Raw genomic sequence first — 14,795 nt, 5'->3', positions numbered from 1 at the left:
TATATTTAATAATTTATATACAAAATATATCATTTTAAACTTTTAGTTACACATTATAAAACAATCGATTTATCTTCAAACATGATCCAAATTCATGTTTATTATGTTTATTATTTATTTATATATTTATTGAAAAGGATTCTTTAAATGAATTAGACTTTTATTTTGCAGTTCACATCACGTTGGCACCTTTGGAAAGTAAAAATGTGGGGAATGAATATGATGTTGCACCACATGCTGGCTGCAGAATGTGCACCCCTGAAATTATTCCCCTCCTGCCATGTTGCACACCGTAGATGAGTTGGGCTGCATTGCAGGATAAAAGGGAAGCCATATTGAGATCCCGTGAACCATTTCACGAGTAATTCCCATGTGATTCTGCAACTTCGCCAGATACACTCCTTTCTTCATGTAGAAAACCATTCGGCTATGAAAATATTTTTGTCAGGATGCAAATTAAAGAAATATGAAGTGTTTTATTCATAAAGAGGCATATTTTTAGGCGAATGATGAATAATGTAGGTGAAAGACTCTCTGTGACAGTGAGGTAATAGCACTCAAATATGTTTGACTGTCTGGGGACCGGCGGAACGCCAGCCAGACTGTGACCAACTGACACACTGACTCACACACACACACACACACACACACGGGGAGCATTGGAGAGACTGTGCCAATGCCTGGATTAGGCAGCCATGTAAACAAGCAAATAGATATGGAGACAAGCAGACAGACAGACACAGGCAGAGGGACAGATGGATGGACAGACACAGAGACAAAATGCTATTAATTGCATCCGATTAGCATGGCGGGCACAGCACCCCGTCTACAGCGGGCACTATATCTGATCGCGGGGCATAACAAAAATATTTTTCGCTGTCGTTTTGTTGATCCGAGGGAGTTTGTACCTTAAAAAAAAGAATCGAGACTGCTGCCCGTGGTTTTATCCAGAACAGAACAGGACAGTGAGCTGTGCTCCCTTTCGCTTGCTCTCTTTCTCTCTCTTGCTTGTAACTTTCTGTCTCTGCCATTTTGATGAGGTTGAAAAAAAGTGTATCTCTTTTTCTCTCTCACTACGTGGCGTGGATTGGACGCCGACTGGAAGGAAGGAGGGAGGAGTAGGAGCAAGAGAGAGCGCTCTGCTCGCGTAGACGGAGAGATGGCATATTTGCAGAAAGAGTAATGTGGTGTGAAAGCAGTCCTTTTCAGTCTTCACTCTTTAGACTGTTCTGTCGTCCGTAAAGCTGCTTTTTATTTTCTGCACTACGCTCTACCCCTCTTTCTGCATCTGCTTCTCTCCATTATAAACTTTTTTCTTAACGTTTTTATAGCTTTATTTCATTGCTCTGTCAGTTCGTTTCTGTTTCAATTCGTTCCTTGCTTGTTTTTAATCGCCCCTCAGTTGTTGGGAGTTCATGGGAGTTAAAGACAAAGGGAAACGTCCACATTTTGGCACCACTAAGGGGAGTCAGAACTGCAGCCAAGGACCCTGCTGAGATCCAAAAAACCCCAGTACAGCGAAGCGCCAAAAAAAGAAAAAAAAAAAGAAAAGAAAACACCACCCTTCCCTTTGCATGGTCACAAATTCCACTCTCCCTGTAGCCAGGGCAGTGCCGCAGCTCCTCCTCGACCACATCTCACCGCATTCGACCTTTCCGCCTTCTCTTCTCAGTCTTCCATGGAACCTTTTCTGACCCATTTTTGAGGATTTTCTTTTTTTCCACGGTAAATACGAATAGGACCGGCCGCACAGGAGGGCGAAAGAGGGGACAGGGGCTTTTTCAATGTTGTCTGCCGATGACTTGGCGATTTGCTCTTGTTGAACTAGGGTTGCCGTTTTTGGCTTCTTTTTCAAGGTTGTAGGTGCTGTATGTGTTCTTCCTTCATGTCAGGACGTGTTTGTGTATTAATGGTTTGAACGTGCGAATGAGCACTTTTGTACTTCCTTCTAACATGCTGTTTTTCTTTCCTGCTCCAGTTTTTTTGCGGGCAACGGAATTGGCCTAGTCTGCACCCTAAGCCTGACTCCATATTGCCGCCAGGTGTAGGATGACTCTGGTATGGACATAAAACTGGTCATCACCATAGACAGACGTCCTCCACCGGTATGAAACTTTCCTATGCCCTTTTTTCTTCTGTCCATTCTTTTCGTTCTTTTTCAGTCCGAACTTTTTCTGAACGTTTTTTTTTTACCTGCATCTTGTTTACCATCGGGTTGTGTCATTTCTTGTTCGTTTAAAAGTCCGCCTTGACGTAAAAATAGTCTCCGTATCCACAGTTGTCCACATTCCATTATGCTCCATAAGCAAACATTTTAGTTTTATTTTGTACGTTTGGATTTTTTCAGTGACAAGTCGTAGACCACTAGTCTAAGGTCATATCCGAAATAAATGTAGGTCAATTGCGGTCAAACATTTAACATACTTAGAAACTTTTATTTTTTACAGGGTCAGTTGTTGTCAGATATTTGTGTACACAAACTGTTTGACGAATCAACAATTCATTCATTTTCCAGTGGCTAGAAATCAGCAAGCAAATAACAGTAACGGGTTCTGAGTGCTCGTACGATGCCATGGAAACACATTTGAAATGTGAGACTGTGTACTGGATGCATGTTCAAGATTCGATTCACTAACAACTTATTTTCTTTTTCTCTGGCATTTCTCATAATACAATACACCGTGTCTCTGTGTAGAAATAGGTCAAGATATAATACTGATATATTTAATATTTACTCTATTGTTCTGGAATAACCTTTGATTTTCCTTAGGGAGTGGCACTGTACCATGAATCATGGCATTTCTAATTGCAGCTTGTTGCACCTACATCTTGTAGTACAGACTGGGAAAGCCCTTGATGGAGAGTCTGTGATTTCTTATTTCTGTATATTAAATGGCAGTAATTGGTAAACAAAAAGATACACTGAATGTGTGCGATATAGTTAACTAAAACTAGCTAAACAGTTTTTAGGTTTATTTAAGGTTTATTTTAGGTTTATTTAAAAAAGTTTCGTATTTCTATACTTGCGCTTATGTTGCATATACACTAAGTTTGGAAACCAAAATAAATAAAGCGTTTTTGCTATTGCTGCTTTCTCAAATGTCAGTCACTGCAGTATATTTGATCCAACAGTAGCGGTGTTGTCTCATCTGGGCACGGCAAACACCACATGTCTTTCAAACTGACCTTCACTCTGAATGATATGTTTTAAACTGTAGTGATTTGAAATACAAAGAATTTATGGTAAAAAAAATGTAATCCCATCTTAATCATGTCTCTAATTAGTTATTAAACAAGTTATTTTTGTTGAACCACACCCAATAATTTTGTATCAAATTATTTGAACAATTACTTGAGTTTAAGTTGCAGTAACATTTGGGAATTTGTCGTTATTTTTCTTGTCTAATCAATAAGACTTATTCTGTATGTTAGCAATATTCTAACCTCATTAAAGTAAATGTATTCATTTTGTGCAGATTTTTACCCCCTGAATTTTTTTGACCTGAATTCCACTGTCACATTATATATTTGACTTACTTATGTTGTTGTTTGCTTGTGGAAAGGGACATGGATAATTTGTATAGTTCTTCTTAATGTTTCAGCAGCTGTACATATTTTTTTAAAAGCCACTCATTTTACAGGATCAATACTTTCTCTGTTTATGAATTCCTAATCTTATCTTTTATCTATCCTTTTCATGAATTTCAGGTGACGTACATAATGATCTTCTTCCTCTGTATTACCTGGCGAGGCCATTATGTCTATTAAAAAAAAAAAAACGTATCTTCCAAAAATGGCCATCTATGCCTGTCTTTTGTTTTAAACTGACTTGTCAAAGTGTTTTGAAATTGGTGCGTGAGGAAAAAGAAAAACAACAGTCATAAGAATAAGCGTTTTTTTTAGTGCAGTGGATTTTATTTTTGGTGTCCTGTGAAAGGTGGAGTGTGTAGCTGTGACGCAGTGCAGTGATGCCAGCTGCCACAAACCCGTAGATCCGAACTTGTGGTGACTCTGTGCACAAGCTCGTGTCTATAGGTATGTGTCTGCGAGGTGAACGCAACAGTCTTCCCTGCAACCACTGCTGTTGCTGACTAGAAACTTCTGTTCAGGGTTGACACTTTAGCTGTAAAGGATAAATGTTAGGTGACTGCATGAATGTTTGCATCTATTTATTAGAATTAATTGATTGCACCTATTTTCAACATTGAGGCATATAGCATATGCGCAAACGTAAGCAGTGGAGACATTCTCCTATCCTCCCCCTCAAGACAGCGATGTCTCGGGATGAGGTAGTAGGTTGTATAGTTTAGAGTTACAACATGGGAGATAACTGTACAGCCTCCTAGCTTTCCCCGAGCAGACGCCCTTCTCTGTACAAGCTACAGTGCTAATGCTAACGTTGCTAGCATCGCAACTAACATGCTTCCCTGACGTGCTAAGAGCAGTACAACAGTGATTATAAATGTTATATGTGGAGTCTAATGGTCTTTGTTGATGATGTAAAGGGTTTGACAGAATGCCCATTCACTCTGAGAAGGATAACTATAAACTATAAAGTTTTAATAATCACTCTAATTCTATGAAAATAGGAAAGTCTGCGGCTCTGCGCCAAAACTATAACGATAACAACACACTGGAATCACTTTCAGAATGATTTTCAGCCAATCAGAAGCCACCCGACTTTAAGGAACTGGAGCATTTACAGCAGCAGACGACATAGCTGCAACGTGCACTTACAATAAAACAGCATGTTATCATCTGTTGGTGTGGACACTAATATAGTTATTGTTCTTGGTGGGAATAGGCTTTTAGCCAGAATTTAGCCATTTAAACCATTCCCTACGTATTTAATACGTAGCTGATAATACATCCCATAGCTGATTATATTTTGTCAGTGAATCTGTTAACATCATGCTTGCCTACAAGTATAGCATTTAATAAAAACAGCATTGTGTTCCCACTCCCCACAGAGAATAGAAATGTTACATTTCTATCAAAAGACCACACAGTTATTGCAACAGGGTGTTTAACATGGTATCCTACAATGTTCTGCACCACAAACACCATGTCTTAAAATACACATGGGAACTGTGAAAGCCTTATGTTCTTTACCATATCCTTCTGGATTTTATATGACCATCAATTGTTGTGCGTTTCTCTCCTGCTTTGAAAACACATTTATAACTGGCAAAATGTCTGTCTTTTTTTTCTTTCTTAAGTGGTTATGAAAAGTGATATCAATGACATCAGGTACAAATTCTACCATAAAGGAAACTGTAGACTGTCCGTTAGATAGGAAACTTGTTTAACCGTCTACCTGCTTTGTATGTATTTTATTACAAGTTTGCTTATAGTTTTATCAGCATGCATAGAGCTTTGAGAGTCGTAATGCTATACTATGGAGACATTAGGCTGTTGCAATGGCTATTTTAGGGCAAATATTTGGTTTTGTGTGTTCATGCTTTTGTGGCTATTTCAAAAAGATGTCAAAACATGGAGAATATTTTGTGAGGACTTGAAAAGCAAATTTGGTACCACCAATTTGTTGGAAGCAGCATCAGCAGTCACTGCGTCAGATAAAATATGTGTTTTGAATGACACTCCTATACATACATGTGTGCATGTTGTGTTGTTTCAGTCAGTGTCTTTGTTTTCTGTTGTGCTTTAAGTTTGTGTGTGCCGTGGTGAGGTTTGACCCAGGTGTGTGTGCTTGTTTAGGTGTGGTTGTTGTTTTAGTTGTTTAGTGTAAATTTCTGCTTGATTCAGTGGTACACGTGCAAGCATGTCTGTGTGCGTGGAAATCGGGTTTATTAAAGCAGTTTGAATCAAATGGTGGAGGTGCTAGTTGTGATGTCATGAAATGGCGAAGACTTTGCTTGTGAATATTTACACTATTCAAAGATTTGGGGTCAGTTAGATAAGATGACAGTAAAGACATTTATAATACTTTTATATCTTAAATAAATGCTGTTGTTAATCAAGGAATCATGAAAATATCACGGTTTCCACAAAAATAGCAGCACAGCCATTTTAAATAAAAAATCGAATAAAAAAATCTTGAGTAGCAAATCAACATATTAGAATGATTTCTGAAGGATCATGTTCAAAAACATTTAAACGGGAGTGTATGTTATCCAGAAATGATTTAGCATGCACTTTTTCATGAATTGTTTTGATAAATAGTCAATACAGACTAAATATATATATAATCTGGAGGTCAGGGGTGTGCTCATCTCCAATTAAAAACTGAAATGTAAACAATCACATTAAGATCAGAAATATCCTACAATCTTTTAAGCAACAATTTTAATAGCACAATGAGTTTTTAAAAAAAACATAACTACTGCATTACGCAGTAATTTGAGGGAGCATTGCAGTCAATTAAATTCATTTCAAATGCTCAATTGAACCTTTGACTTACTTAATTTGACAGCTTAATTTCTACATTGGTTAGTCTTGGTATTTTGTTGGTCAGTAGATAAATGATTCGATCAGTGTGTAAAAATTAAGAATGACTTGTTGGTCTAGCGGTAACATTTTCACTTTTAGTATGATGAGCTCCTAACCACCCCCATATGACTTTATTTAATAAATCAAAACTACAGCTTAAAGTCAGTGTGTATCGGGAGTGGGTTAAATGGTTGATAGCATTTTGTTTCATGATTTCACTAGAATGAGGCAGCAGAAAAGCGATACATCGGAGTATGAAAGCTGTTTGCTGGTCAGAACCTTACAGCTGATGCGTTCCTCTACGATGAAAACCGCAACAAATTTTTTTTTGAAACATCGGATTGCCACTCATTGGATATTTAATATTTGTGTTATCTAAGGTATGCTAATATATTTATGTTATGCTATATGCATCTATATTATCTGTATTATTCCTTATGCAATAGTTTGCATAATGTACTGGGGACAAAATTGACAATGTCTCCACCGTAAACAACGTCTGGTTAGTGCTGCTTCCTCTGAGGTGGTATATGGTTAGGTGCCTAGCCTTAATAAATGTTTGAAGCCAGTTTATTATACATAATATACAGTTTCCTGCTTTGCTAACAGTGTGAGTCAGCAAACTTCTAATGCAGCTTAAGAAACACAGTGTGGATAAATAATGTTTTGAGCGCTCTGCCACCCAGAATGCCTTAGGGAGAGAAAATGGTGCACTGAAGCCAAATATGTACAGAGTTCAGCCTCGTTTAACCAAAAACTGTGCCGTCAATGTGGAAAAACCAGCTCCAGAAATGCAAGTCTGCAGCTAAAAAAGGCTGGAAGAACCAAACCACATTTAGACTAGCACAGTTTAGAATGCTCTGGAGTAACAGATCTGATTTGGATGGATAGATTGATTTGGACCACTTTTTCACCACTGAAATATCCATATTTGTAAAATGAGTTCTCAAGGTCAAACCCTGCTGAAATATTATGAGCTTGAGAAATTTGAGAAACTGCATATATTTGACAAATTGTCACTGTTGTGCAATTAATGATTAAACCTCTTAATTCAGTCCTTTCTATGCCAAAACCTTATTTCTGATAGATGTTTGGGATCAGTAATAGACATTCATCTGCTCTCTTTCTCTCTTTATATTTGTCCCACTGTCAGTCATGTCCTTAAGGCTGCTTATACACTTGGCAAACAATAGTGCTTTTGTGTTAAAGGAGAAGATGGGACCCAGAGAATGTGTTTCGCTGATGACATCATTCTTTGAGCTAAAAAAAGTGTCTGATTCAAAAATGTCAAACAGTGCAATTTTTTTATGGTGTTGTGAGTGGTTTCCTTAGAGGGATCATTCCACATTACTGTTGTTAAAATGAAGAGTATTGTGTATTTATGTAAACTATACCATTAAAAATGTTGGGCTTGGTAAGAATTTTAAATGTTTTTAAAAGAAGTCTTTTGTCACCAAACTTGCTTTTATTTGATCAAACATATAGTAAAACAGTAATATTGTGAAATATTATTACAATTTAAAATAACTGTTTCTATTTTAATACATTGTAAAAGGTCATTTATTCCTGATATGATCAAGCTGAATTTTCAGCATCATTACTCCAGTCTTCAGTGTCACATGATCCTTCGGAAATCATTCTAATATGATGATTTGCTGATAAAGAAACATTCCTTACTATCATCAATGTTGATAACATTAGTGCTGCTTAATATGTTTGTGAAAACTATTGTACATTTGTTTATTTGATGAGACGAATAGTCCAAAGTTAGATGGTTAAAAGAGCCGTGTTTATTTGAAATCCAATATTTTTTTGTAAAATTGTAAATGCTTTTACTGTCACTTTTAAACAATTTAATGTGTCTTTGTTGATTAAAACTTTCCCCTTTGTGCCTTTTGAGTAAGCTATTATGAACCATCCACGTGGTCTTTCTCTTAGATTTTTTAGGTGTGTGTGTGTTTATGACCTTTACCTGCATGATAAAGCGCAGTTGGGGGCCCTCTGTTGGCTAATACTGGTACCTGAGTTATTGTATTATTTTCACGGATATAAATCATGAGAATGCAGATGGATAGAGTCGAGCAGGAGTGTGTCTGCTTAACACAGCACTGTAGCTGCTCTAAGTGAAGTACGGCAAGCAAAATGGGCCGAAATGAATCTCAAGGTGAAGAATGTGAACTGGTACTATAAGATAAATGGCTGCTTATGTCCAGGAGAGGGAAGTCTAACACCATTTCCACATGAGGGACACTGCCATAAGTGTGTTGCGGGCGTTTCAAGCTAGCAAACGTCAAATTTGAAATAGTCTACGTAAAGAATATCATAAGTGTTAAGCCGTGAAATTACTGTGAATGCGGACAGGAGAGAATATAATGTGTGAAAGTAAAGTGCATGTGAAATTTTGTCTGTCGCTGATTAGAGCCCATCAAAGTGGCCCGTCGGAGGTCTCCTCCACCGCAGTCTCCCTGTGTCCCCCCTTTTCTCTCCTCTCCACTTTACATCTCCCCGATTCCTTTGCCTTCTGTCATTCTCGTTCCTCCTTCTCTCTTTTTCTTCCTCGTCTCCCTCTGTTGTGGCCGTGGCGCTAGCCAGGCGGTATCGAATGTAAGCCAAGCACATCATATTTTCATGTGTTCATGCCTCTTTTTATCCTCTGCCCTCCCTTTCTCTATATTCTCCATTTCTCTCTCTCTCTCTCTCTCTCTCTCTCTCTCTCTCTCTCTCTCTCTCTCTCTCTCTCTCTCTCTCGCTCTCTCTCCCTGTGCTTGCTCCCTCCCTCTCCCTCTCTCTCTATTCTTTCTCTAGTTCCCTCCCTCCTGCTCCAATCTTCAGTTTAGCTAGAGAAAGAGAGGGAGTGAGAGTGGGAAAGAAAGAAAAAGAAAGAAAGAGAGAGTGGAATAATGGTGAGCGACGAGGGGAATTTCGCCGCTCAGAAACATTTTCTTCCTCTGAAACAGAGAAAACATCACAGGTAAGGACATTTGGAGATGAAAATCTCTTTTTCTCTGTCTACCAATCTCTCTCTCTCTCTGTTCCTTTTATTTCCTTCCCTCTCTTCTTTCTCTCAGGGGGTAGAGGGCCTCTTGCGCTAACTGGTGTCAGCTGTTGCAGGAAATGAAGGGATCACTTCTATCCCAGTCTTTCTCTCCTGCTCTCCCTCTGAGCCTCGATTTTTCATTAGACTCGTATCCCGCTAAACACGCTCAGAGTGGGAGCGGCCCGCTCAGACAGAAAGATGAATGGGACTCAGATGAAGAGGGTGAGGAAGAGTCGTTTCGCCGCTGTTTATTTTTGCTGCTTTTTGACTCGTAGATCAGACGTTCTGCCTGTTTTTTTTGCCACCTTGGGATATGGTACCCGTCGCACATGTGACATGGGGGTGAGAGACTGTGCATGCGTGTGTGCGAACGCCCCCACCCCCTATGCTGATCTCTCATCTTATAGCCCTCTAGGTAGAAGTCTGGTGTGTGTTGCCGGTGTCGTGGCCCTACCTCTCTCTCTCTCTCTCTCTCTCTCTCTCTCTCTCATCCCCATTCAGTTTTCTGTCCTATAGGCTGATTAATCCGGATACCTTTTCTCCCCAGATTCTTTGTTTCCTTTGTTCACGTTTTCCTTTTTCAGCAGCGCTCTGCTGCCGTTTGAAATTCCCACCTTTTTTCCCTCTCTCTCACGTTCCTCCTATCTCTCTATCTCTCTCTCTCTCTCTTTCCTCTGCGTCTCTCGGCTCCAGACAGCGGGCAGACATCAGCCTGTCAGTGCCCTCTCGTGTCTTTTTACGTGCTCTCTTCTTTTTATTTTGTATTCGTGGTGTGTTGCGTTGCATCATGGAATGAGCAGCATAAAAAAAGCGTTTTTTTCTCTCTCTGTCTCTCCTTCTCTGTCCTCGCAGTCTCGCAGGCGTTCGGAGGACCGCAGCACCCGAGGCACGGTCAGTCGCTGCCGCCAGCTCGGTGAGTTCACTCCTCTTCTCTCAGTGCATGTGTGTGATTTATACAAGAGCTGACGTGACCCAATAGTATCTGTATATGAAGTAGCAATGACAGTGTTGCGCTGTTCTCGTAGGTTTGAGAACTTTGGATTCATGTGAATATCATGTCTTTTTCAGCCTTTTTATAATTGACTCCAGCTGTTTTATACTCTAAAACCTCATTGCAGATGAGTGAATGTCTTTTCCGCAGTAATTCATATCGGTGTACAGAAAGGCAGGTGCTCGATTCGTGTTATGTGTGCGTGGCCGGCGTGAGGGGTCTGTGTGTGGCACCACTTCTACACGCATGTCCTCGTCCTCCGTGCGCATGTGTGTTTGCGCGTGAGACTCGATGTCTTTGTTTGCAGTCCATGCTGATGGGCGTGTGTGTGTAACTATGTTGTGTTGCTTTTAAGTAGCCGATTGCAGTAAATGTCGAAGGGATGGCGAATTAGAGACAGCGGAGGAGAGAAGGACGAGACAACAGCAGAGACACAATGGCGATCGCTCGATTCTCCGCGCCGCACCGTGCCCCTCTCCTTCCCTGAGACCCTAACTTGTGACGTTCTGCTTCGATGTCCACGGGTTGGGTTCTCGGGAGCTGTGAGAGGCACTCAGTCATCCGCCCATCCAAGAAGGACCAGAGCAGAGGACAGCGAGAGAGATTGTCCGAGCAGATTGAGTAGGGAAGGAAGGACGGTCAGAAAGAGGGACACGAGGGGACGAGATAGGGTTGAGTGAGGTGAAGGTGGCGCAGTGTAGGCCTGTGGATTGTGGTTCAAGAGTTTAAAGGATAGAAGGTGAAGACAGAGAGAGTGAGAGATCTGTGTTTTTAGGTTGGGGTGACGTTGGGCCATTGAGGGTTTGGCCCAAACAAAGCGTATGTTTAGACTGTGAGTCAGGACACTGAAATGGCTGTGTGTGTGCATGTCTCTGCCACAGCCTTGTCTGTTACGCCCTCGTTCCGCACCCATATTTGTGTGCGTCTTTTTGTGTGTCAGTACTTCTTTTTTTTAATCCAAATTCTTCTTTCCATACAGGAAGTCCTCATAGATGGACATGTCCAGTGACTTCGGTTCATGTATGCATGTGTGTGGGTTTTATCCACCAATTTGAGAGCAGCACAAAGTACTGTTGAGAGCGTGACATCGATAGCTCGGTACACTTGTGTTTGACCTCATACAAACCTTCATCGATATTAAAAATAAACGCACATGTTTTCTTGTTATTTTCGACTTCAGGCTATATTTTTCTTGCGACATGTTGACCGTCATATTCTGATATTCGTCATATTCAGATTTGGAAATAGCCCACCTTTACAGCAACATATGTTGGATTATTTTGATGCTCAGAGGATGTTAATGGCATAAAATAGAGAGATACCTTTAGTGTGTCTGCAGCAGAAGTGCATTGTATGTGTACGCAGCGTCATGTGTGTTCCTACAGACATCGTGAGTAAGACAACCAACCATATCTCTGGTAGGGCTCCAAATCTCACTCATCTCTCTCACTCTTCAATGGTGCTTGATGTTCTCAGAGTCAAACAGAGGCTATACATTTTGAACAGAAGCAAGAATACATCCTGGGCTTAAACAGTCCCGCAGACTAGATTTTTATCTGGAAGATTGACTGTGCTGTTTCAAATGGTGGGGATTATGATACCAGTTTATTTTTCATTTTCACCTTATATTTGTGCATGTTACCCTTGAAGTGAAGAAAAGCAACATTTATTTTTTTCCTGTCTTTATGCTTTCTCTAACCACGAAAGTATTTGTCAAACAGCGTAGTGCCGAGCGATGCAGAATGATGTTTATTTTCAAAAGATTGGTTGCCATATTAAGCTGCTAAAATGGGCATTTAAAGGGAGTTGCAATCAGCAAAATGAACAACCCATTTCTTGACATCATTAAGTGCCTCATTAAACTCAATTTGTATTATAACTGGAATACTTTGCTTGTATTGTTAAGTTGGCACTATACATTTTATGGATGTCTGTGGATATTTATATTGGCTTTAGAGGGCATGACAGTTATGAAGTAGATGAATACTTTCATACTCACCTTTGCCTCTATTAAAACGCTTCTCTGCTGTTCTTGAAATACAGTTAAAGATTATAATTTTGATTTATTGACTACATTGATGGATACATCTGTAGTGTTGACCAAATTTGAGTACATAGCAAATTTGTGTTTTAAGTGTCATCATGAGTTCATTGTGTTTGAATATGTGTGTATGTGATGTGTATGTGATGTGTGGTTTGTTCTTAGATGAGCAGTGTTTCAGTGTCTTATTACACTGTAGAGCATATAGTCTATGTTAGTGCATCGGGTCACGAGAGGCAAGGAGAGAGAATATGGTGCATTGATATAGAAGATGTGTATTAGGTTTCTCAGATCTATCATTTAAAATGGTCTTTATAATGGAAATATTAATTTAAAAACCAGTTGTGATTATTTTGTCAAAAGGATATATTTGAAGCTATTAGTTTAATGTGATACCAGTGATTTATTAAAGGCAATAAAAATGGATACATATTTGATTTAGATGATTTGATGTTTACAATAGACTAATACTGTTCTTCCAATATAATAATGTATGAAGACTGCTCCTATGTAGTGAGTTAATTTTCTATATAAACAAACTCTGTGTATACTGTATGTTCACGGAAACATTTTAATAACGCCTTGCCAGATTAATATTATTCCTGACAGGTCATATATAAATTATTGTTGCACTTTGATTTAAGCCGAAATCTTATATGAACGCATCCTTAAATATAAGACTACTCATATATAGTAAGCATTGTCTTTGTTAATTGAAATGTCAATTAAGAATAAAAATAGCTGCATGTTATCCTTTCTGCAGTTATCTTAACATTAGGACAGATTTTATAATACAACAGTTATACAAATATCAAAATACAACAAATATTAAAAATACAATGAGAAGCCTGTTTTGATTGGTCGAGGCTTATTTATTGGTCCGTAAAGCCAATCAATTTATGACAGCGTAGTGTTTTCTCATATCAGGGTTTGTTATAGTAACCGTTTTCCAGTTCAGGTGAGAATTTCATGAGGGATTGTTCATGTAAATGTTTCAACATTTACGAACATGTATGTTCGTCATGGTTTGTTGTGTGTATTGTGGTGTCTAGCTTCGGCGAGGGCATGCAGGAACCCCTCCTCTCCTCTGCAGTGCTGGATGAAGACTATTGTTCTGGTGCCCTCGTCTTCCTCTGGCACCACACCTCACCCACCATGCCAGCCCACCTCATCAAACAAGTATGTGTGTGTGTGAAACTGGTGCAAGGTCAGTGTGAAAATGCAGGACGGTTATGATGGAAGATATTTGCTTTAGTCACAGTGGTTTGGCATGGAAATTTCACCTCTTGTGTTTCTCAGCATCTCTCATTTGTATGGAGAGATGCAGTTGTGCAGTGGAAGAATGGTGCTGAAGTTACAGGCTTCTTAAAGTGTCACTCCACTGATAATATCCACACACACACACCATTCCTCCCACACACACACCCTGTTCCTCTCCCTCGCTGTCAGAATCATGGTAGTTGGTCTGCAGTGCCAGCACACGCCCCAGGAACGCCCAGATTTTACCGCAGTACCAAAGTACCCTGAGCAGTTTCACACACATAAATCCACTCACTCCACCCGCAATATGATTTTGAGGCTAACTAATCAGCTCAAATCAATGTATAGTATAATGTAATCGAAAGTTAAAATGTCTTAAAATGTTAAAGTTACACTGTCATCGACTGTCATCAGCTTTAAAAGTGATATTTTTTTTCTCTTGTATTTATACTTTTTCAGGGAGTATTTAAATTGTGATTTCCAGGAAAGTCATTGAATATAGGGAAATCTTAAAAGCTTACAAATCTTAATCTTTAATAGTGAAAATAAATTTGTCAGGTTTTGCCCTTGTCAAGGGCATTTTTTGTTTGGCTTGAAATTTAGAAATTTAAAGATTGCTTAAAGAGTGAAATATCACTTCACATACTGAAGGTTTAATCTGGGGACATTTGTATACCAGATAATTGAGTACTTCAAATTGAGATCCGCCAAGCAATCTCTATGCAAAGATTTCTATACAATTGCAAATGTTTTGAAAAGTCGTCTTTGTTTCATTTAATTTTTTTTAAATGTACGTGATTTTTTTTAAAGCGTTTTATGTCTGGCCATGTGTGCATGTCTGCGTATTTTGCAGTAAGAAGACACCGTTGTCCCTTTCTCACAGACGTTGTCCCACACGGCCATATGTTCAAAGCTGGCATAAAGCATCCTACATATTTTCTATAGTCTGTCCATCTGAGTTCGTCCACACAAACAGAAAAACAAACACTTAATAATAATGGTGAATTACAATTGTC

The 14,795-nt window shown here is 39.2% G+C and overlaps 1 protein-coding gene across 1 annotated transcript in view; it reads left to right on the top strand.

The window, feature by feature from the left end:
• The window catches only part of LOC311293757 (uncharacterized protein), a gene marked incomplete at its 3' end in the record, with an annotated part of 50,060 nt that extends 36,172 nt beyond the window's left edge, over nt 1-13,888 (top strand). Inside the window, exons 3-6 of the mRNA XM_084414248.1 lie at nt 1,979-2,105; nt 10,340-10,400; nt 13,572-13,698; nt 13,819-13,888. Coding sequence (XP_084270374.1) covers nt 2,061-2,105; nt 10,340-10,400; nt 13,572-13,698; nt 13,819-13,888 — 303 coding nt within the window. The 5' untranslated portion in view covers nt 1,979-2,060. The remainder of the gene's footprint in view (nt 1-1,978; nt 2,106-10,339; nt 10,401-13,571; nt 13,699-13,818) is intronic.
• Between the last annotated feature and the right edge of the window lie 907 nt (nt 13,889-14,795).

Source organism: Rutilus rutilus, assembly GCF_951802725.1.
Source record: "Rutilus rutilus genome assembly, chromosome: 7".
NCBI lineage: Eukaryota > Metazoa > Chordata > Actinopteri > Cypriniformes > Leuciscidae > Rutilus > Rutilus rutilus.
The sequence above is the reverse complement of the archived record's forward strand: the minus strand, read 5'-3'. Positions and strand labels throughout refer to the sequence as shown.